Raw genomic sequence first — 24484 nt, forward strand, 5'->3', positions numbered from 1 at the left:
TTCTTTGGTCGTGATTGGTCCAGGGTGACCGCGCTGAGTTGCGGGTAGTCGGCGGCTCAATCAGCTGTGCTGGAGTGGCCCCGTGATGACTGCCCTCTGAGTTCATAGTCGTATTCTTCCGCTGAGTTGTCCGAGCGCGGAGATGCCGATCGGGCCCGTGGATCGCACGTGGCGGGCGGCGAGGAAGATGGCGTCCAAGATAGCGGCCCCCATGAGTCGCAATTGGCTGGAGGGGGCGGAGTCGGGGCATAGGCCGCAGCGTTTCGGGCCCCGCAGGGCTGCGAGTGAGGGGAGCGATTACTGCGAGTCACTGGGGAGTTGGAAGCTGGGGCACTATTAGCGAGGCACACTCTTGCGTAATGGCCTTTCCGCCCTCAGCTGCTGCAGGTCGCGATGCGGGCCGGGCAGTGCTGCCCCGGGTGCTGGTTCTGGCCGCAGAAATGGCAGGCTGGAGCAGCATAGTGGCTGGCTGGAGCAGCATAGTGGCTGGCTGGGGCAGCATGGTGGCTGGCTGGGGCAGCATGGTGGCTGGCTGGAGCAGCATAGTGGCTGGCTGGGGCAGCATGGTGGCTAGGCGGCCGCGTAGCACAGGCCTGGGGGAGTCGCTGGTCGGGGGCCCATGATTGGGTCGCGGGGTCCGCGGGGAACGAGTTAAGGCTGCGGAAGGAGACCTCCATCGTGGTAGCAGCGTCCACAGTCGTTTCTAAGTCCTGGGCCCCCTTTTCCAGCAGTCGTTGCCGCACATAGTTAGACCTGAGGCCCGCTACAAAAACATCGCGTACCGCAAGTTCCCTGTGTTCAGCCGCGGTAACCGCTTGGTAATTACAGTCATTGGACAAATTATTGAGTTCCCTTAGAAATTTGGCGAGTGATTCCGTAGGCCGCTGGCGGCGAGTCGTGAACACATGGTGAGCGTAAACTTCATTAATAGGCCTTACATAAATTTTATCGAGAACTGCTAGCGCCGCAGTATATGAACTGACCGCGTTTAGTTGCGTACAGATTCTGTGGCTCACCCTTGCGTGCAGTAGACTTAACTTCTGTTCCTCTGTCGTTTCGGCTGTGCTCGCTTCTGCCAGGTAGGCCAGTGGGAGAAGATTTCTTTAGCCTCTGCATCCTGCGGGTCGAGTTCCAGGCGTCCAGGCTTGAGGGCCGATTCCATGATCGATCTTTACTGTTCTTAAGTCAATTAAATTGATGGAACCATCAATTCGCCAGACACGTGTTTCCAATATGAATCTAGGCTTTAATCGACTTACTTCAGAGCCAGCCTGTTACCTGTTGATGAACTCTTAGTGAACTCAGGCTGACTCTGGACAAGGGTATTTATACAGCAGCACTAGGGGGAGGAGTCATGGGCGGAGCCAAGGGTGGAGACCAGTTCAAGTTCCTGAGTACCCCCAGAGCTACTCCCCTTAGTGGTAGGATAGCGCTACTGCGCTTACAAAGACAGTGTGAATTATCATATCATATATATTACATTCACCACACACCCCACGGGGTCGGAGGGGATGAGGCGCTTCTTAGATGGGCTGACCTTCCCAAAGGTGGGCAGGAGGATGGTAGAGGGGCTGGGGGCCCCGATTAGAGCTGAAGAAGCAATGGGGGGCCTGAAGGACATGCAGTCGGGTAAAGCCCCGGGGCTGGACGGGCATCCAGTGGAGTTCTACAAAAGGTTTGCGGGTATACTGGGGCCGGTGCTGGTTAGGGTGTTTAACGAGGCGAGAGACAATGGGGTGTTACCCCCGATGATGTCACAAGCCACCATCTTGCTGATATTTAAACGGGATAAAGATCTGGAAGTTTGTGGGTCCTGTAGGCCAATCTCCCTGATTAATGTGAACGCTAAACTGCTGGCCAAGATCCTAGCATCCAGAATCGAAGACTGCGTACCGGACGTGATTGTGGAGGACCAAACGGGGTTTGTTAAGGGCAGGCAGCTAGTAGCCAATCTAAGAAAGCTACTCAATGTGATTATGATGCCCCCGGAGGGCAGAGAGGTGGAGTTAGTGGTGGCAATGGATGCCGAAAAGGCTTTTGACTGTGTGGAGTGGGACTATTTATGGGAGGTGCTGGGACGGTTTGGCTTTGGAGAAGGCTTTGTGGACTGGGTTGGACTGCGATATCAGGCCCCGGAGGCTAGTGTAAGGGTGAACAGGACGACATCTGAGTATTTTAGACTACACCGCGGGACAAGACAGGGATGCCCCCTCTCTCCACTGCTGTTTGCGTTGGCCATAGAACCGCTGGCAATTGCTCTGAGAGCGGCAAGGGGTTGGAAGGGAATGGTCAGGGGGGGGATAGAACACAAGGTCTCGCTCTACGCGGATGACCTGCTTTTGTACATGTCGGATCCAGCGGCAGGGATGGATGGGATTATGGAAATCCTAGGGGAATTTGGCCGGTTTTCAGGCTACAAGTTGAACATGGCAAAAAGCGAGATGTTTGTGGTGCAGGCGAGGGGTCAGGAGAATAGGCTGAGGGAGCTACCATTTAGGCTGGTTGGGGAAAGTTTTAGGTATCCAGGGATACAAGTGGCGCGTGACTGGGGTAAGATGCATAAGTTGAACTTGTCCAGGCGGGTGGAGCAAATGAGGAGCGGGTTTCGGAGGTGGGATGCACTCCCGCTGTCACTAACGGGGAGAGTACAGACGGTGAAGATGACGATCCTCCCGAGATTCCTGTTTATTTTTCAGTGTCTCCCTATTTTCATCCCGCGGTCCTTCTTTAAAAGAATCAATAAAATCATCCTGGAATTTGTTTGGGCGGGGAAGTCCCCGCGGGTAAAGAGGGGGATGCTGGAACGGAACCGTAGCGAGGGGGGGCTGGCGTTGCCGAACCTCAGCAACTACTACTGGGCAGCTAACATAGCCATGGTAAGGAAATGGATGGTGGGTATGGGGTCGGTTTGGGAGCGGGTGGAGGCTGCTTCGTGCAGGGGCACCAGCTTGGCAGCCCTGGTCACGGCTGCCCTGCCGCTCCGCCGGCCAGGTACTCCACCAGCCCTGTAGTGGTGGCGGCTTTGCGGATTTGGGGCCAATGGAGGAAGCATGCGGGGGAAGTGGGAGCGTCGGTCTGGTCCCCAATATGTGACAACCACCGATTTGTCCCGGGAAAGATGGATGGCGGGTTTCGAGCGTGGCAGAGGGCGGGGGTGGGATGGATGGGTGACTTGTTCCTGGAAGGGATCTTCACGAACATGAGGGCACTGGAGGAGAAGTTCGGGCTGGCGAGGGGGAATGACTTTCGGTACTCGCAGGTGCGGGATTTCATACGTAAACAGGTCCCGTCCTTTCCCCGCCTTCCACCAAGGGGGATCCAGGACAGGGTAGTTTCCAGGGGTGAGGTAGGAGAGGGGAGAGTCTCGGATATTTATAAGGAGCTTATGGGAGTGGAGGACACAGGGACAGAGGAACTGAAACTTAAGTGGGAGGAGGAGCTTGGTGGGGAGTTGGAGGGAGGCGTATGGGCAGACGCTCTGAGGAGGGTAAATTGAACCGCAACATGTGCCAGGCTCGGCCTGATTCAGTTCAAGGTGGTTCACCGGGCCCACATGACGGTGGCCCGGATGAGCAAATTCTTTGGGCTGGAGGACAAGTGTGCTAGATGTGGGGGAGGACCAGCGAACCATGTCCACATGTTCTGGGCGTGTCTAAAACTCAGGGGATACTGGCAGGGATTTGCGGACGCCATATCCCGGGTACTGAAAACAAGGGTGACGATGAGTCCAGAGGTGGCGATTTTTGGGGTGTCAGAAGACCCGGGAGTCCAGGAGGGGATAGAAGCCGACGTTGTGGCCTTTGCTTCCCTGATAGCCCGGCGACGAATACTGTTGGCCTGGAGGGACCCAACGCCTCCAAAGACCAAAGTATGGCTGTCGGACATGGCAAGCTTTCTCGGCTTGGAAAAAAATCAAGTTTGTCTTACGAGGATCACTATCGGGGTTTGCCCGGAGGTGGCAATCATTCATCGATTTCTTCACGGGGAACTAATCATCAGCGAGGGTGGGGGTGGGGGTGGGGTGGGGTGGGGGGGTAGAATAGTGTAGAGTAGGGGAGAAGAATAGGCGGGTCTATCTGCAAGAGTGGTACTGTTATTTGCACTATGTTTTTTGTAATTGGTATCTGCACACTAATGTATATTGTTACTGTTTACAATGCCAAATATACCTCAATAAAATTGTCTGTTAAAAAAAAACAATTTATACAGTTCTCCATGGCTATGATTCTGACAATCAGAGTTCACTTGCCAACTAATTACGCTCACTTCTCATGTGGTATAAATTGTCATTCCCTTCATTATTATTGTAATCATGCGATCTGACCTGTTTAGTGCAAGACAGGAAGCTTTGACCGTGTGTTTCTTTTATCGGAAATACTAAAAGAGAAATTGTTGAGGGCATGAACAAGTTGAAGCAAAGCTGATCAGACAATTGATACATGGGCAGGGACTGTTGGATAATCACAGGAAAATGGAGGGATCATCATTCAATAGGTGGTGTTTTCTGGAACTGGACGTTTAGGGTGAAGATCATATATTGATGGAGAGAATCAGAAGAATTTCACATAATAACATGCACATATAGAATGCCTTTAATGTAATAAAATGTCCTTAGGTTCTTTTCAGGAGAAAATCAAACAAAGTTGATGCTGAGCCAAAAAGGGAGACCTTAGTGCAAGGTTTGGGTGAAGAGGTTGATTTTAAGAAGTTTTTTTAAGGAGAAGGAACGTGGGAAGGTTGAGAGGTTTTAGGAGGGAATTCAAGAACTGAAGACCCGGGCAACCAAATGCACTGCTGCCAATGGCGGTGCAAAAGGAGTGAGGAATGTCTGAGGGGCCAGAATGAAAGGAATGTAGAAATCCTGGAATGAGGATTCCTGACTGAGAGAAAGCACTCGATGATATTGACAGTCCTTATACTCCGCTCCAGCATTTTTATATCTATTAATCAGTCTAAATTTTATAATGGCTCTTATACTTGCATACATTTTCTATCCTCGACGTACGATTTATCTTTGTCACAATTCTGTGTTGCATGTTAACGGTATAAACTCCTCGGTTCATGTTTACAATCCTATCGCTGTGTAATTAAAGTTCTGGCCACTGTGTGGCGCCGTTTCTCCACAAATCTCAGACATGCTTTCCCCAAAATGTTTTCCTGTCATTTTTCTCGGCAACTAAAAATCCTAATGTCTAAAGTCAGGATTTAATCAAAATAAAGAGTTTTTAACATTATGTACCTTGTAATAGCTAACGGACCCGTATTCATTGGATTGCCTTTTGTGAGTTTTAATGCCTGTATTAAAGTTTTTGCTAAACCTAGATATGGATTACCGAAAGGTGGAATGTTGTTTGCTTCGTTTCGATTGCCCAGTGTTGTCAATATTCCAAGGTTCTGGATGAACTGCTGAAACATCTTCTTTATCTCTTGGTAGCTTGTACTGAAAATTGTTTTTCAAAACCATTGAAGAAAAGCCAGAGAAAGTTTTTCAAAACTTTATTCAGGTAACATTTATTATGATGTTTATCTTGGGACAATGAGATTATTTATGTGTTTTTTTTTAAATAACAGGGTGTGTTTGAGAAAATGTGAATGAGATGACTGATTTCACAAGTACAGTCGGAATAATGTGACTGGACATAATACCAGGCTGAAATAGACTGACAAATAATACTGTGGTTTGAAAGCATTATATGACAGCTTACATTGCTGAAGCTCTCCTCTTGTGCAACAAATTCTGATACAAAAACAAAATATTGTGAAAATCTGAAATAAAACAGAAAATGTGAGAAATACTCAGCAGGCCAGCAGGCACTGTGGGGAGAGAAGCAAAGTTAAGGGCCACGATTTTTCAGTCCCACCTGCGATGATCCCGTGGTGGAGAATGTGGCAGATGAGCAAAAGATCGGGTGGCTTCGGGCGGGACTTCTTGGTCCCACAGAGGGTGGCATCAGAACAAATAGTGAATTTTGGAAAATTCAACCAACACATCAACTGTCTCACTTGTCATTTCTTTGAAGACCCTAGAATGAAGTCCATCAGGACCTGGGGACTTATCAGCTCGCAGACCCAATAATTTGCTCAATATCACTTCCCTGATTATTGTAATTTTCCGATTTACAACTATTTCCGGGACGATTCTCTTCATTCCCCCACACATCTATGTCAGCATTCACATCCGATTATCCAGTCCTCGTTCCTCTCTGTGTGATGTCCAAATGTCTGCATTATGTAACAAGACTGGTCACACAACTACCTCCTATGTTCTTCCTTTAGTTTCACCAATACTTCCCCATCACATTACACTCCACTGTCCTCCCAATTACTCCTACCAGAGTTAATCCATTGCTTAGTCACAATCTATTTTCACCCATCTTCACTACTGTTGACCTCAGGTACTAGAAACTACTCATTTTATAGTTGCTTGGTAGTAGAGATTTTGATTGTTGCTGAGCATTGTTGAAGCTTTTCACTATGACTTCTCATTATGACAGAATCGCGAGAATACCAAATCTCAAAGCACAAATGTTTTATGTCATTGATTTCTGAATTGCAATGAAGCTCGGTGTCCCTGTGATTGCAACTAAACTTTCTGTTCCTCTACAGTTTATTTCTGAATGCACCGCCTTATATTCCTTTCTTACCATTGTCACGACACCCTAGGTGAGTTCCAGTCCCACAGACACCGGGGTCCCAACGTAAGTGAATTAACCAATAATTTGTGTATTTTCCTGAGACCATTGACTGCTCCAATGAGTTACAGGCACCACATTTGCAAGTAAAATATTTTTTAAAAACTGTTTATTTATAACTCGAGAAGAAATAAACATGTTCAATGTACAGTTCTCCACATGAGGGTTGAAATTGATTTCCAACCTGCCTCTCTGCCAGCAGCTGGTACTGGACTGGAACCTTCCACAGGTTAAACTGACGACAGGGAGAAAGGTCAGTTTCCCTAGCCTTTAAACTTTGACAGACCTGGCTATTGATTTCACTCTTTCAATCAACAGCTGAATTTTCATATGCCCGATAGGGGGAATGTCCAGCCCTGCTCAGTCCAGTTGAAGTATGAGAGAGAATAAAAGAGTTTCAATCTTCCCGGGAGAGATTTAACTTGTACAGGTCTGGCTGGAGTGAATGGTTGCAGCATTTAAATCAAGAGTTGAACCTTTGCAGAATTGGCTGGAGGCTGCGTTTGCTGCTGTACAAGGCTGTACAGAACTGAAAGAAAATAGAGATTGCCTTCTGCTCCAGAATCTTCAGAAAGGCACCACCAATCTCAATTGAGAATAGAAGATGTTGTGGAATTTGAAAAGAGCTCATTGGCAGCTCACCCGTGCCAGCCTCCCCGAACAAGCGCCGGAATGTGGCGACTAGGGGCTTTTCACAGTAACTTCATTTGAAGCCTACTTGTGACAATAAGCGATTTTCATTTCATTTCATTTCACCAAGTCCATTAAAATGACCTCACGGGCTATGCAACGGAACATACTCAATCAAGAGGTCTGCCTGGTCAATCCAAATAGCAGCTTGCAGCGGGGTTGGGGGGGGGGGGGGGGGGGGGGGGGGTTTCCACTAATGTCTGTAATGTTGCAGGACAGGAATTAAAAAAGAGAAACACGGAACAGGCAAGGATTTAACAATTTCCTTGCACCATCTAACGTCAGATGCTGTTGGAGAAAAAAGCTGAAAATGCTAAAAAATACTGCAAGGCAGGAATTTCTGTGGAGTGAGAAACAGGTTAATGGGTGGAATTTCCCCCCAAAATAACGAGGTGTCATTTTGGGCATGAGAATTGGTCCGAATCACACTAGCCGTTCCGACACATTTTGGAGAGGGCCGTGATTTGCACTGGCATTGAGAGGGGAGGGGCCTAAACACTCCTCAGAGATCAGAGATCATTTATAAAGGGTGCCAATCTCAGAATAATGCTACAGGATACCCCCCACTTTTTTGGCTAACATTAGGCAATCAGCAGCATCAGACCACACTTCCAATTGCCAACAGCAGGCCCCCTACCCCCAGGTGATTGATACCCACTATAGGGTCACCAAACGCCCTTGCCCCCTCATGCTCCACCCTCTCATGTCCCGCCCCATTCAGGTCCCGACCCTGGTCAGTGCTCCAGAATCCTAACAGTTCCAACCAGATTGGCACTGCCAGGTTGGTACTGCCAGGGTGTCAGGGGGCACCCACCATTGCCCCCACCGCCCAGGGGCTACAGTAGCCTCTAAGTCCCTTGGAGACCAGTAGTGATTTGCGTCGGCCTCACGTTACTCCAAGGGGTGGGAGAATTGCAGGAGCCAGGAGAATCTGGGCTTAAACAGATGCTGCATATTTAACTGAAGATTACACCTCTCAGATCTTCGGTGCAGACTCGATGGGCTGATTGGCTTCCTCCTGCCCTGTAGAGATTCTATGGCTCTATATAGTATGATTGCACTTTTCAGATTTGTTATAGTTTCCAAGCCAGTCTTAGTTTAAAAACATAACAGCTACTCTTTGTGATGCAAGAGGCCTTTGAAATCACTAATTGTCTTTTGAAGAGGTTTGGAGTGAGGGGATGTCACAGGTTTAACAGTGCAGTTGGTGTGTGCAGACTGCAGTATTGCACAAGTGAGGGTGGGGTGGCACAGGCTGTGTTTCTGTGTTGCTAGATCCCTGACTCCTAGTAACCCACCAGTGTTTGAAATACCAATGGAGGGTGAGTTGACACAGAAGGAGAGCTGTAACTCACTGGGTCTGAGCCCAGAATAATCTCTCTCTGTGAGAGGACTCCAGCTAAGTTCCAGCAGGATGGACCTTTCCTCAGTCTCCAGGCTGCTTCCTCTAGTTCTTATTTTTTGGGGTCAGTAATCATAATTCGAATTTGCTTCACTGTTTCTCATATTACTGACGGCAGACTCAGATCTGACAGTTTGTGAATCAACATGAAAGATCTGAAGAGTGCAATATTCTCTAGTTGGTTTAGATGTTTATAATCAGGATCTTTATTGAGAACTCTCTGTAAATAGGCGAATGAGGGACTTTGTCTCTAAATGTGTGCTTACATTTGTATTTGCATGTGTACGGTCGTGTGTGTGAGTGTGTTACGGTGTGTGACTGCGGTGTTAGTGTGCTGGTGTGTGTGAGTGCAGTGTTAGTGTGTGTGACTGCGGTGTTAGTGTGTGTGACTGCGGTGTTAGTGTGTGTGACTGCGGTGTTAGTGTGTGTGTGCTGGTGTGTGTGAGTGCGTTACGGTGTGTGACTGCGGTGTTAGTGTGTGAGTGTGCTGGTGTGTGTGAGTGCGTTACTGTGTGTGACTGCGGTGTTAGTGTGTGTGACTGCGGTGTTAGTGTGTGTCTGCTGGTGTGTGTGAGTGCGTTACGGTGTGTGACTGCGGTGTTAGTGTGTGAGTGTGCTGGTGTGTGTGAGTGCGTTAGTGTGTGTGACTGCGGTGTTAGTGTGTGAGTGTGCTGGTGTGTGTGAATGTGTTAGTGTGTGTGCGAGTGCGGTACTAGTGTGTGAGTGTGTGCAACTGCATTTGTGTGTGCGAGTGCGCTGTTAGTATGTGTGAGTGTGTTAGTGTGGAAGAGAAGTTAATGTGAAGATGAGTTGCCTGTTTAGATAATACATTAATCTTCCAGTGGCGGCTGTGAAGCAGTAAGTCACACATTTGGTGGCTCCCACTCTGGTCGGACTTTTGGACCTTTTCCCCGATTTTCTATCGGACTAGAATTGTAAAACTGATGACAGAGGCAATTGTGTACTTGTAAAGGCAGAAACAGAAAGACAGAGAAGGCTTGGGCTGAAGCTGCAGCGGGAGACAGCATGGCGGAGGACCAGACCTCTGGTTTGTCAACCCCGCGGTCAACGGAGCAGTTGATGCAAGTTATTCAGGAAGGCTTTGCGAAGCAGAAACGGGACTGCTTGGACCCGATAAAAGAGTCGATTGAGCGGCTGGAGCATAGATTGGACGCCCAAGATCGAGCGATCCAGAAGGCAGAGAAGGCGCTGGCTGAGTAGGAGGAACATTAAACTGCGGTGGAGTTGGAGATCGGGATGCTGAGATACCAGCAGAAGAAGCTCCTGGAGAAGGTGGAGGACCTCGAGAATAGGTCCCGCCGGCAGAACTTGAGAATCGTTGGGCTCCCGGAGGGGTCCGAAGGAGCGGACGCTGGGGCATACATCGCAGATATGTTTGAGAAGCTGCTGGGAGATGGGGCATTCTCCTGACCCTTGGAGGTGGACAGGGCTCACTCGCGAGGAAGCCACGAATGGGAGCCCCCCCACCCCCCCCCCCAAGGGCAATGGTGGCGAGATTCCACAGGTACTTGGATAAGGAGCACATTCTACAGTGGGCCAAGCAGACACGGAGCTGTAAGTGGGACAATAGTATCCTGCAGGTCTACCAAGACCTTAGTGTGGAGATGGCCAGGAGAAGAGCAGGCTTCAACCAGATTAGGTCGATCCTTTTTACAAAAAAGGTGAAGTTCGGACTGTTGTATCTGGCTCGTCTCTGGGTCACGTACGAGGAACAGCACTTTTATTTCGAGTCGCCTGAGGATGCGATGGACTTCGCGAAAAGGAAAGGACTGGTGATGGACTGAGAACTTTTGAACTTTGCTGCAACGTTCATGATTTTTTTTGTTTTTCTGTTCTTTAGAAAAAAAGTTTCTCATTTTTTGTTTTGTGGAAGCTGTTTGTAATGCCTTCTGTATTGATTTGGGACCAGAGGCAGAGCTGAGTGAGTTAAGGTTTCCATTTGCACTGTTGGGGAATGGAGGTGTGCTTGTTTCGATTTTGGTATTTTTCTGTCGGGCAATTGTATGGGGATTGTTTGATGTTGGGGTATGTTTGTATGAGCGGGGGGAGGGAGGGGAGGAAACAATAGGTGGGAGACTGTCCGGCGCCAGGGATGGGGGCCACCAAGCTAGCTGGGTGGGCTAGCTCATGGAAGCGCAGTGGGGTGTGTGCATATGTTCGGTTTATTAAAGGGGTTGGGTTGCAGAGTGTTGTTACTGGGTGGGGAGGGGGGTAAATGTTCTGCTGATGAGGGAGGGACTTGGGCTAAGGGACAGAGAGGAGGTTGTGGGCAGAGGCTGTCTGGGGGCGGGGCAGTGGAGGCGCTGAGCATGGGCTGGAGGTGGGCCCAAAAAAGGGGGTGGCTGATCCCGAAGGGGAGGGGCAATGAGCCCCCCAACTAGGCTGATCACCTGGAATGTTAGAGGGTTAAATGGGCCGGTCAAAATGGCACGTGTATTCGCGCATCTTAGGGGACTGAAGGCGGACGTGGTAATGTCGCAGGAGACGCACCTTAGAGTAACTGACAGATTAGATTGAGGAAAGGCTGGGTCAGTCAGGTCTTTCACTCGGGACTGGATTCAAAGACTAGAGAGGTCGCGATCCTGATCAATAAGCGGGTGGTGTTTGAGGCAAGTTGAATAGTTTCGGATGTGGGAGGTCGGTACATTATGGTCAGTGGGAAACTGGAGAGGGTGCAGATGGTATTAGTAAATGTGTATGCGCTAAATTCGGAGTTTATAAAGAGGATGCTGGGGAAGATACTGGACCTGGACTCGCACAGGTTGGTCATGGGAGGGGACTTCAACACAGTTATTGACCCTGGCTTGGACCGGTCAAGCTCAAAAGTAGGCAGGATGCCAGCAACGGCTAAGGAACTAAAAGGGTTGATTGAGAAGAATGGGGGGGGGGGGGAGATTTCGACAGCTGAGTGTGAAGGAGTTCTCCATATACTTGCACATGCATAAAGGATTGATTTCTTCATTTTGAGTAGGGCCTTGCTGGCTGGGGTGGTGGACATGGGATACCCGGTGATCACAATCTCAGACCATGCTCTGCACTGGGTTGACCTGCAGGTCAGTAAAGACAGTAACCAGTGTCCACACTGGAGGTTAGATGTGGGACTTTTGGCTGATGAATGGATGTACGAGCGGCTGAGGAAATGTATTCAGAACTACCTGCAGGTCAATGACACGGGGGAAATTTCAGCAGCGGTGGTGTGGGAAGTACTGAAGGCGGTGGGCAGAGGGGAGCTGATCTCGATACGGGCCCATAGAGAGAAGGAGGACAGGACAGAGACAGACCGACAATTAAAGGAGATACCACAGATTGATAGGAGGTATCTAGAGACCGCAGAGGAAGGGCTTTTAAGGGAACGGCGGAGGCTACAGGCGGAGTTCGGTTTGTTAACCACAGGGAGGGCGTTGGAGCTGCTGAGAAAGGCGAGGGGGTCGATCTATGAACATGGAGAGAAGGCCAGCAGAATGCTTGCACAACAGCTTAGAAAGAGGGAGGCAGCTAGGGTGATAGGGAAAGTAAAGGATGGGGATAGGAACCTGGTTGGAGATTCAGCAGGGGTGAATAAGGCGTTTAGGGATTTCGACAGTAGGCTGTATAGATCGGAAACCCCTATGGGGCCGGAGGGGATGAGGCACTTCTTGGGGGGGCTGAATCTCCCAAAGGTGGACGGGAAGCTGGTAGAAAGGCTGGGGGCCCCCATCGGGTTGGAAGAGATAGTGGAGGGTCTGAAGGCCATGCAGTCGGGTAAAGCTCTGGGGCCAGATGGGTAACCGGTGGAGTTTTATAAAAGGTTCTCTGGGATGTTGGAGCCGCTGTTGATGAGGATGTTCAATGAGGCAAGGGAAAGAGGGTTGCTGCCCCCGACGATGTCACAGGCCAAGATTTCGCTGATTCTGAAGCAGGACAAGAACCCGGAGCTGTGTGGGTCCTACAGGCTGATATCCCTGTTGAATGCGGATGCCAAACTGCTGGCCAATATTTTGTCCCCCAGGATTGAGGACTGTGTTCCGGACATTATTGGGGAGGACCAGACGGTGTTTGTTAAGGGTAGGCAGTTGGTGGCCAATGTAAGAAGGTTGTTAAACGTGATTATGATGCCCCCGGAAGGTAGGGAGGTGGAGGTAGTGATCGCAATGGATGCAGAAAAGGCTTTTGATCGAGTAGAATGGGAATATCTGTGGGAGGTAATGGGACGGTTCGGATTTGGGCGGGGCTTTATTGACTGGGTCAGGTTTCTGTATCAGGCTCCTGTAGCAAACGTACGGACGAATAGGACAACGTCAAACTATTTTAGACAGCACCGGGGGATGAGACAGGGATGCCCCCTCTCCCCACTTCCCCACTGTTACTTGCGCTGGCTATAGTGCTGTTGGCAATTGCTCTGAGAGTCTCAAAGGGCTGGAAGGGGCTGGTCGGGGTGGGGGGGGGGGGGGGGCGCGGGGGGGTGGAGCACAGAGTCTCGCTCTATGGAGACGACCTGCTTCTGTATGTATCGGACCCATTAGAGGGGATGGAAGAAATCATGAGGATTCGCGGGGAATTTGGCTGGTTTTCGGGGTATAAGCTAAATATGGGGAAAAGTGAGATGTTTCCAGTCCAGGCGAGGGGACAGGAGAGGTGATTCGGGGAGCTGCCGTTTAGATTAATAGCGGGATACTTTAGGTACCTAGGCATCCAGGTGGCGCGGGAATGGGACCGGCTGCATAAATTAAGTCTGGCCCAACTAGTGGACCAAATGAAGGATGGTTTTTGGAGATGGGACGCACTCCCGTTGTCAGTAGCTGGGAGGGTGCAGATGGTGAGGATGACTGTCCTCCCGAGATTCCTGTTCGTGTTTCAATGTCTCCCCATCTTTATTCCGCGGTCCTTTTTTAAACGGTTCAACAAAGTGATTTCTGGCTTTGTTTGGGCGGGCAAGACCGTGCGAGTGAGGAAGGTAATGCTTGAGCGGAGTCGGGGAGAGGGCGAGCTGGCGCTGCCAAATTTTAGTAACTATTACTGGGCGGCGAATCTAGCCATGATCAGGAAGTGAGTGGTGGGGCGAGGGGTCAGCATGGGAGCGTATGGAGGCGGTTTCATGTAAGGGCACCAATCTGGGGCAATGGAGGAGGCATGTGGGAGTGGAGGGAGCATCGGTCTGGACCCGATCTGTTATTAACACCGGTTTGCCCCAGGAAGTATGGATGGGGGGTTCCGGATATGGCGGAGAGCAGGGGTTGAGGGGATGGGGGATATATTTATAGAGGGAAGCTTTCCGAGTATGAGGGCACTGGAGGAGAAGTTTGGATTGGCGAGGGGAAACAAATTCAGGTGTCTGCCGGTGCGGGAATTCCTACGTAAACAGGTGTCAACCTTCTCGCTCCTACCACTAAGGGGGATTAGGACCGTGTAGTTTCCAGAGGGTGGGTAGGAGAAGGGAGAGTCTCTGAAATTTACAAGGAACTTATGGGGTCAGAGGAGACGTAGACCGAGGAGCTGAAGCGCAAGTGGGAGGAGGATCTGGGAGGTGAGATAATGGTCTATGGGCGGACGTGTTGAGTAGAGTCAACGCATCCACAACATGTGCCAGGCTCAGCCTGATACAATTCAAGATCATTCATCGGGCTCACATGACAGTGGCTGGATGAGCAGATTCTTTGGGGTGAAAGACAGGTGTGCAAAATATGCAGGAGGACCAGCGAACCATGTCCACATGTTCTGGACATGTCCGAAGCTTAAGGGATTTTGGCAGGGTTTGCAGATGTCATGTCCACGGTGTTAAAAACAAGGGTGGCGCTGAATCTAGGAGGAGACCCGGGAATCTAGGAGGCGAAAGAGGCAGAAGTTCTGGCCTTTGCTTCCCTGATAGCCCGGAGACGGATATTAATAGCTTGGAGGGACTCAAAGCCCCCGAAGTCAGAGACCTGGCTATCTGACATGGCTAGCTTTCTCTGTTTGGAGAAAATCAAGTTCGTCTTGAGAGGGTCACTGTTCAGGTTCGCCCGGAGGTGGCAACCGTTCGTCGACTTCTTCGCGGAAAATTAATAGTCAGCAGAAGGGGGGAAGGGGGGGGGGGGGGGGGGGGGGGGGGGGGGGGGGGATTAGTTTAGCTTAGAATAGGTGGTTAATAAAGATGGGACCTGTAAGGAAGGGAGAGGGCTTTTGCTCTATGTTAATAGTTTCATGTACATTGTTTATTGTGTTGTTGTTATAATACCAAAAAATACCTCAATAAAATGTTTATTAAAAAAAGAGAATACATTAATATTAGTTGCTATTAAAGAAAAGGCACTTGCTGAAGCATGCTGGGAATGTTTGACTATATTTTAACACTGCTTTTGAACGAAATTTAGAAGGTCAGGTAATGTAAACAAAATACTGCTTAGCATTTTGAACTCAGCCTTATTATAATAACACATTGTCCTCTGGAAGATAACAAATGCATACGGGAATTGTTTTTAAACCAAGGGCAAAACATTCATATTTCCTCTTGCTTAAGTTTTAGCTCTTCAAAGTTGGTTATTTCACATATCATGGTTTTTAACTGTATAATTCAGAGTACTGTGGAATGGTTATTTAGCCAGACCACAGCCCTCTCCACAAATATTTGTGTCAAATAAATTTCCTGAATCGAAGATCAAAGAATTTGTCTTTATTATGATTTCCACGACAGTTAGTGAGTGTGTTAGTGTGTGGGTGTGTTAATGTGTGTTAGGTTGTTAATGTGTCTGAGTGCATTAGTGCATGTTAGTGTTTGTGTGTGTGCTAATGTGTGTGAGTGTGTTAATGTGTGTGAGTGTGTTAGTGTGAGTGTTAGTATGCATGAGTATGGTGTTAGTGTTTGTGAGTGTGTTAGTGTGTGAGTGTGTTCATGTGTGTGAGTGCATTAATGTGTTTGTGCATTAGTATGTGTGTTAGTGTGTGAGTATGATGGTAGTGTTTGTGAGTGTGTTGGTGTGAGTCTGTGAGTTTGTTAGTGTGTGTGAGTGCATTAGTGTGTGAGTGTGTTAGTGTCTGAGTGTGCTAGTATGTGCGAGTGCGGTGTTAATGTGTGTGAGTGTGGTGGTAGTGTCTGTGAGTGTGTTGGTGTGTGTTAGTGCATCAGTGTGTGCGAGTGAGCTGTTAGTATTTGTGAGTGTGTTAGTGTGTGTGAGTGCATTAGTGTGTGAGTGTGTTAGTGTCTGAGTGTGCTAGTATGTGCGAGTGCGGTGTTAATGTGTGTGTGTGTGGTGTTAGTGTCTGTGAGTGTGTTGGTGTGTGTGAGTGCATCAGTGTGTGCGAGTGAGCTGTTAGTATTTGTGAGTGTGTTAGTGTGGAAGGGAAGTTAATGTGAGGATTAATTGCCTGCTTAGGTAATACATAAATATTAGTTTCTATTAAAGAACAGGCACTTGCTGAAGCTTGCTGGTTATGCTTGACTATATTTTAACACTGCTTTTGAATGAAACTTAGAAGGTCAGGTAACGTAAACAAAATACTGCTTAGTATTTTGGACTCGGCCTTATTATGTCAACACATTGTCCTCCAAAAGATAACAAATGCGTACAGGAATTGGTTGTAAACCAAGGGCAAAACATTCATATTTCCTCTTGTGTAAGTTCCCAATGTTTTATCTTCTTCAAAGTTGTTTATTTCACACTATATATAATGCTTTTCAATTGTATAATTCAGAGTACTGTGGAATGGCTATTTAGCCAGACCACGGCCCTCTCCGCAAATATTTGTGTCAAAACATTTCCTGAATCGAAGCTCGAAGAATTTGTCTTTATTATAATTTCCATGCCAGTTAGTGACTGTGAGTGTGTTAGTGGGTGGGTCTTTTAATGTGTGTTTGTGTGTTAATGTGTCTGAGTGCATTAGTGTGTGAGTGCGGTGTTAGTGTTTGTGAGTTTGTTAGTGTGAGTGAGTGTGTTAATGTGTGTGAGTGTGTTAGTCTGTGTGTGTTAGTCTGGTGTTAGTGTTTGTGAGTGTGTTAGTGCATGTGAGTGTGTTAATGTGTGTGAGTGTGTTAGTGCAGTGTTTGTGTTTGTGAGTGTGTTAGTGTGTGTGAGTGTGTTAATGTGTGTGAGTGTGTTTTTTGTGTGAGTGCGTTAATGTGTTTGAGTGTATTAGTGTGTGTCAGTGTGTGAGTACGGTGTTAGTGTTTGTGAGTGTGTTGGTGTGAGTCTGTGAGTTTGTTAGTGTGTGTGAGTGCATTAGTGTGTGAGTGTGTTAGTGTCTGAGTGTGCTAGTATGTGCGAGTGCGGTGTTAATGTGTGTGAGTGTGGTGGTAGTGTCTGTGAGTGTGTTGGTGTGTGTTAGTGCATCAGTGTGTGCGAGTGAGCTGTTAGTATTTGTGAGTGTGTTAGTGTGTTAGTATTTGTGAGTGTGTTAGTGTGTGTGAGTGCATTAGTGTGTGAGTGTGTTAGTGTCTGAGTGTGCTAGTATGTGCGAGTGCGGTGTTAATGTGTGTGTGTGTGGTGTTAGTGTCTGTGAGTGTGTTGGTGTGTGTGAGTGCATCAGTGTGTGCGAGTGAGCTGTTAGTATTTGTGAGTGTGTTAGTGTGGAAGGGAAGTTAATGTGAGGATTAATTGCCTGCTTAGGTAATACATAAATATTAGTTTCTATTAAAGAACAGGCACTTGCTGAAGCTTGCTGGTTATGCTTGACTATATTTTAACACTGCTTTTGAATGAAACTTAGAAGGTCAGGTAACGTAAACAAATACTGCTTAGTATTTTGGACTCGGCCTTATTATGTCAACACATTGTCCTCCAAAAGATAACAAATGCGTACAGGAATTGGTTGTAAACCAAGGGCAAAACATTCATATTTCCTCTTGTGTAAGTTCCCAATGTTTTATCTTCTTCAAAGTTGTTTATTTCACACTATATATAATGCTTTTCAATTGTATAATTCAGAGTACTGTGGAATGGCTATTTAGCCAGACCACGGCCCTCTCCGCAAATATTTGTGTCAAAACATTTCCTGAATCGAAGCTCGAAGAATTTGTCTTTATTATAATTTCCATGACAGTTAGTGACTGTGAGTGTGTTAGTGGGTGGGTCTTTTAATGTGTGTTTGTGTGTTAATGTGTCTGAGTGCATTAGTGTGTGAGTGCGGTGTTAGTGTTTGTGAGTTTGTTAGTGTGAGTGAGTGTGTTAATGTGTGTGAGTGTGTTAGTCTGTGTGTGTTAGTCTGGTGTTAGTGTTTGTGAGTGTGTTAGTGCATGTGAGTGTGTTAATGTGTGTGAGTGTGTTAGTGCAGTGTTTGTGTTTGTGAGTGTGTTAGTGTGTGTGAGTGTGTTAATGTGTGTGAGTGTGTTTTTTGTGTGAGTGCGTTAATGTGTTTGAGTGTATTAGTGTGTGTCAGTGTGTGAGTACGGTATTAGTGTTTGTGAGTGTGTTGGTCAGAGTGTGTGAGTGTGTTAGTGTGTGTGAGTGTGTTAGTGTGTGAGTGTGTTAGTGTGTGAGTGTGTTAGTATCTGTGAGTGCAGTGTTAGTGTGTGCGAGTGTGGTGTTAGTGTGGGTGAGTGTGGAAGTGTGTGAGTGCAGTGTTGGTGTGTGTGAGCATGGTGTTAATGTGTGTGAGTGAATTATTGTGTGTGAGTGCGGTGTTAGTGAGTGCGAATGTGTAAGTGTGTGTGATTGTGTTAGTGTGTGAGAGTGTGTTTGTGAGTGTGTTAGTGTGTGTGACTGCAGTGTTAGTGTGTATGAGTGCAATGTTAGTGTGTGTGAGAGCATGTGAGTGTGTTCATGTGTGTAAGGCCTGCGAGTATGTTAATATATGTAATGACATACGAGTGTGTTCATGTGTGTAAGGACATGTGGAGTGTGTTAATGTGTGTGCGGGTGTGTGAGTGTTAGTGTGCATGAGTGCATTGTAAACATGTGTGAGTGAGTTAGTATGTGTGGGTGCGGTAGTGTGCATGAGTGTGCTGGTAGTGTGCATTAGTGCTTTGTTAGTGTGTGTGAGTACATTAGTGTGAATGAGAGCATCTGAGTGGGTGATTGTGTGTGTTTATGTGTGTGAGGGCATGCGAGTGTGTTAAAGTGTGTAAGGGTATGTGAGTGTATTAGTGTGTGTGAGGGAATGTGAGTGCGTTACTGTGTGTGAGGGCATGTAAGTGTGTTAATGTGTGTGAGGGCATGTAAGTGTGTTAATGTGTGTGAGGGCATGTAAGTGTGTTATTGTGCACGACTGCATTGTTAGTTTGCATGAGTGTGTTAATGTGTGTGAGGGATTGTGAATGTGTCAATATGCGTGAGTGCATTGTTAGCGTGTGTAAGTGCATTAGTGTGATGGGTGCGTTAATGTGTGTGAATGTGTTGTTAGTGTGTGCGAATGTCTTGTTATTGTGTGTGAGTGTGTTAGTGTGTATGAAGGCATGTGACTGTGTTAATGTGTGTGAGGACATGTGAGTGCATTAGTGTGTGGGAGTGCCTTAGTATGTATGAGGGCTTGTTGGTGTGTCCGTGTGCGTGAGTGTGTTGATAGTATGTGTAAGTATGTTGGTGTACATGAGTGCACTGTTAACTTGCGTGAGTGCATTAGTATATTAGTGTACATGAGTGTGTTGTTAGTGTGTGTGAATGTGTTGTTGTTGGTGTGAGTCCATTAATAGGTGTGAGGGCATGTGAGTGGTGTTAGTGTGTGTGAGGGCAGGTGAGTGCATTAGTGTGTGTGAGTGCATTGTTAGTATGAGTGTGAGTGCATTGTTAGTTTGTGTGAGTGTGACTGAGTGTGTTGCTGATGTGTGTAAGTGTGTGTGAGTGCCTTGTTAGTGTGTGTAACTGTGTTAACGTGTGAGTGCATTAATGCGTGTGAGCGCATGTGAGTGAGCTACTGTGTATGTTAGTGTGTTTGAGGGCACCTGACTGTGTTAATGTGTATAAAGGAATGTGAGTGTGTTAGTGTGTGTGAGGGCATGTGAGTACATTAGCACATGTGAGTGTGATAGTGTGTCTAAGTGCCTTAGTATGCAAGGGCATTTTGATGTGTTAGTGTGAGTGTGTTAGTGTGTGAGAATGCATTCCTAGGGTGTGTGAGTGCATTATTGTTTGTGCATGTGAGCTTGTTAGTGTGTGTGAATGTGTTAGTGTGTGTCCGGGTGCATTAGTGAGTGTAAGAGTGGCTGATTGCGTTAGTGTGTGAGTATGTCTGATTGTGTTAGTATGCATGTGTCTGAGTGTGTTAGTGTGTGTGTCTGAGTGTGCTGGTGTGTGTGTATGATTGTGTTAGTGTGCGTGAGCATGACCGAGTGTGTGAGCGTGCCTGAGTATATTAGTGTGTGTGTGATTGAGTGTGTTAGTGTGGATGAGTGTAACTGAGTGTGTCAGTGTGTGAGTGGGTCTGATTGTGTTAGTGTGAGTGTGACTGAGTGTGTTACTGTGACTGAGTCACTAGTGTGTGAGGGTGTCAGGGTGTGTGACTGACTGAGTGTGTTTTTGTGTGTGTTTGAGTGTGTGTGTGTTGGTGTGTGAGTGGGTTGTATGTGTTTGAGGACATGTGAGTATTTCCGTGTGTGTGCCTGATTGTGTTAATGTTTGAGTGTGTCTGAACATGTTAGCATCTGTGTCTGATTGTGTTAGTGTGTGAGTGTGACCGTGTGTTAATGTGTGTGTTTAATTGTGTTTGTGTGCAAGTGTGTCTGAGTATGATAATGTGCGTGAGTGTGACTGAGCATGTTAGTATGTGTAAGTGCGTGTGTCTGAGTGTGTGAGTGTGACTGAGTGTGTTATTGTTTGTGAGTGTGTGTGTCTTTGTGTATTGGTGTGTTTAAGTTTGTGTCTCTGAGTGTGTTAGTGTGTGAGGGTGCATGTGTCTGACTGTGGTAGTGTGTATGAGTGTGACTGAGTGTGCCTGAGCTGATACTCAATGCTGATTGTTGCTGATCATTCTGGAATGTTCTGCAGGGCAAGGAGGGTTTCATCTTGTTTTGATCAGATTCTGGAGGGTCACACCCTAATCTCTCTCTCCCTCACCTGATGGATTCTGACTAAAGATCCAAAGTATAGACCTTTCTCTCTGCACAGTCAGATTGAACTGCAGGACAATCCAGTCCAGCAGCAACTGAAGACAGGGTCAATTGCTTAAAAACTCTTTTTAAATCCTGTGTGGGGACTCTGTTCTTATCTCAGTCATTCCGGTCATTCTGGTGGGGTTGGAAACAAATAGGAATTACGCAGGCCTGAGGCTATTCTTTTGGAATGAAGGCCCAGGTTAATAAAAGTTAAAGTGACTTCCCCAGAGGGAACCCTACAGCCTGGGAGTTCTGACTAAATGCTGCCACCAGAAGATCCTCATTAGCAAGCCAGCCCAGTGGTTTCAAACATTCAGCGCCCCAGCAGGAAAGCCCACTTCAACATTGAAGCAAGGATACTCATCTTCTATTTCCTATTACACCATTCCCCCTCTCTCTGAGTATGTCTGTCTTCTGTGTGTTTGGGTAGAGGGTAAGATGATAAAAAAGGGGTGGGGGAGTGGGGAGTTGTAGATTAGCTGTCCGTTATTCTGGTATAATTATTGCGTATCTTGTTTCTATTGCTGTTATAAATAAACAGTTGTGTTTTACTTACAAATCTGGTACCTGTAAGTCAATGGAGCAATCAAGGGCCAAAATATGTACAAAGTATTGGTTAATTCACATGTGTTGGGACTCCGGGGTACGTTGCGTTGGAATCGACTGCAAAATAGCCCAGGGGCTTAACAGTGTGGACAGCAAGGGTATGGCCGGAGAAGGTGTGGACAACTCCCCCTGGGAAAAACTCCCAGCTCTTAATTACAAGCTTCAGTCACCTGCTCTCAATTCCCTTTGAAGCAAGACCTGCTGTATTCTTATTGGAACCTACATTTCTAACATTGTCACCCTTTTAGCTCCTTGGGTCCTACCTCTTCAACTAGAATATCTACTCCCACCCACATTGTGCTAATGGCTATCAGAGAACATTGTTTTCCCGCCTGTTCTTGGGAGCGGCATGTTCCCTGTTTCTCTCTCCAGGAATCTCTCCCTCTCTCTGTTCAGTGTCCCTGAGTTAGTAAGTTTACAAGAATAGCTGCCCTTTCCTTTATGTTCAGATGTGACAGCTGGTACTTGGGTTTCAATAGGACGTCACCCATGATGCCAGTCCCCATGGCAACCAGGTCATAGCTCTAGTGCCGGTCAAAAATAGGAGGAGGTCACATTCTCCATTTTACCTTGAACTAAAATTAATGAAACCATATCTTCCTATGATACACATAACAGTGTTCTGTCCAGGTATTGTATTGTTCTGTCCCACTTGGTTGTAGTGGGACCAGTGAACTGCACAGGAAAGAAATTAGTCCAAATGTTGGAATTTTCAGAGAGGATGAAAGGATTGAAATTCTTTCAGTCACCTCCTGCCGTTGTGCTTTCTTAGATCCTTTGCTTATGATATTTTGTGTCTTCAGATGATTGATTGCTTTTATGTTTCGTTGCAGATAATTTTAGCGATGGACAACAGATTGGTAAGTAAGTCATTTGCTTTCCGATTGCTGCAGTTGGAATGAGGGCATGAACTGGGGCGGGTACGGTAAAGTGGTGTGAGGGTCGGGAGCAGATTGCAGCTTAGTGCGAGGTGATGGAGGAGGGTAATTGAGGAGAGTAACTGAGCTCGAGTAAGGCTGAGCAGCGAATAAGCCAATTAAAAAGGAAATAAAGAAACATGTGGTTTTTATATCGCACCTTTCACAATCTCATGACATTCACGGAATCATAGAATTCCTACAGCACAGAGGAAGCCATTTTGCCCATTGAGTGCACCGACTCTCTGAAAGGTCACCTCACTGCCCACTTCCCTGCCCTATCCCTGTAACTTCATAACCCCACCTAATCTTTGGACTGTGAGAGGAAACCGGAGCACCCGGAGGAAACCCACACAGACACAGGGAAAAGGTACAACCTCAACACAAAGAGTCACCCAAGGCCGGAATTAAACCCGGGTTCCTGGCGCTGTGAGGCAGCAGTGCTAACCACTGTGCCACCATGCCACACTATTCTAAAGTACATTGTAAAGCACTTCACAGCCAGATAAAAGCTTTTCATGTAGTCACTGCTGCAATGTGAAAATGCTGCAACCAATTTGCGCACAGCAAGATCCCACACTGTGAGAATGACTGGATTATCTGTTTCAGTGATGTTGAATTGAGGGATAAATATTGATCAGGCCACTCAGAGGAACTCAGCCGTCCTTCTTTAAAAAACAGTGTCATTAGTCTTTTGTGCCCATTAAGACACCAGACAGGGTCTTGGTTTATTGTCTCATCAGAGAGTGCAGCACTCCCTTAGTACTGCTTTCAACCCACAACTATCAGGTACAGAGATACCACCAAACCGGGCTGACACTGCGGGTGGGAGCTGCAAGGACAGTGTTACACCACCCTGGGCTAGTGCAAAGTCAATTCCAACCCCACTCGTCCCGGACTCACAACACAAGTGAATTAACCAAGAATTCTTATTAAATTCCCAAAATCTTTGGCCCTTGGTGATCCAATAATTACAGTCACTGGGTTTGTAAGTTTAAATGCAATTACTGTGTGCATATATATATATATATACAGGGGCTGGTTTAGCTCACTTGGCTAAATCGCTGGCTTTTAAAGCAGACCAAGCAGGCCAGCAGCACGGTTCAATTCCCGTACCAGCCTCCCCGGACAGGCGCCGGAATGTGGCGACTAGGGGCTTTTCACTTCATTGAAGCCTACTCGTGACAATAAAGCGATTTTCATTTTCATTTCATTTCATATATATAAAACAAGACCAAATATGAAATACACAGTAGGGGCCTCACGGTAGCATGGTGGTTAGCATCAACGCTTCACAGCTCCAGGGTCCCAGGTTCGATTCCCGGCTGGGTCACTGTCTGTGTGGAGTCTGCACGTCCTCCCTGTGTGTGCGTGGGTTTCCTCCGGGTGCTCCGGTTTCCTCCCACAGTCCAAAAGATGTGCGGGTTAGGTGGATTGGCCATGCTAAATTGCCCGTAGTGTAAGGTTAATGGGGGGATTGTTGGGTTACGGGTATACGGGTTACGTGGGTTTAAAGTAGGGTGATCATTGTTCGGCACAACATTGAGGGCCGAAGGGCCTGTTCTGTGCTGTACTGTTCTATGTTCTATACAGCTGCTTAACGTTAAACTGAAACCTAACTGCCCCCTTTATCTGCCCCACTTTCTACCCACACACATAAGACCGACAAACACAGAAATGGAGTGGAAAAGTGTAAAAATAATAAGGATTAAAGTCAAAAGATGTGTCCTTGCTTCAGAAGATGAGTTCTTTAGTGCGCTTCCTTCACAGTATGATTCATTTTCATTTTCATTTTAAGGGGCTGGTTTAGGTCACTCGGCTAAATCGCCTGCTTTTAAAGCAGACCAAGCAGGCCAGCAGCACGGTTCGATTCCCGTAACAGCCTTCCCGAACAGGTGCTGGAATGTGGCGACTAGGGGCTTTTCACAGTAACTTCATTGACGTCTACTCGTGACAATAAGCGATTTTCATTTTCATTTTCATCAGTGTGGTTTTCTGACCGACAGCAATGATCCAGTTTGCAATATCTTACTCACGGCTTTTCCAGGAGAGCTTTAGGCCAGCCATTTCTGCAGAGAGGGCTATCAGATTCTAGTCTCTGCCTGCAGCAGCCATTTCTGTAGAGAGGGCTATCAGATTCTAGTCTCTGCCTGCAGCAGCCATTTCTGTAGAGAGGGCT

At 47.3% G+C, this 24484-nt stretch overlaps 1 protein-coding gene across 1 annotated transcript in view; it reads left to right on the forward strand.

The window, feature by feature from the left end:
• Positions 1 to 8718: 8718 nt before the first annotated feature.
• LOC119973179 (cadherin-related family member 4-like) overlaps positions 8719 to 24484 on the forward strand; it is an 81266-nt gene continuing 65500 nt past the window's right edge. Inside the window, exons 1-2 of the mRNA XM_038810824.1 lie at positions 8719 to 8848; positions 22222 to 22248. Of these exons, the coding sequence (XP_038666752.1) occupies positions 8797 to 8848; positions 22222 to 22248 (79 nt within the window). The 5' untranslated portion in view covers positions 8719 to 8796. The remainder of the gene's footprint in view (positions 8849 to 22221; positions 22249 to 24484) is intronic.

Source organism: Scyliorhinus canicula, chromosome 11 (assembly GCF_902713615.1).
Source record: "Scyliorhinus canicula chromosome 11, sScyCan1.1, whole genome shotgun sequence".
NCBI classification, from domain to species: Eukaryota; Metazoa; Chordata; class Chondrichthyes; order Carcharhiniformes; family Scyliorhinidae; genus Scyliorhinus; species Scyliorhinus canicula.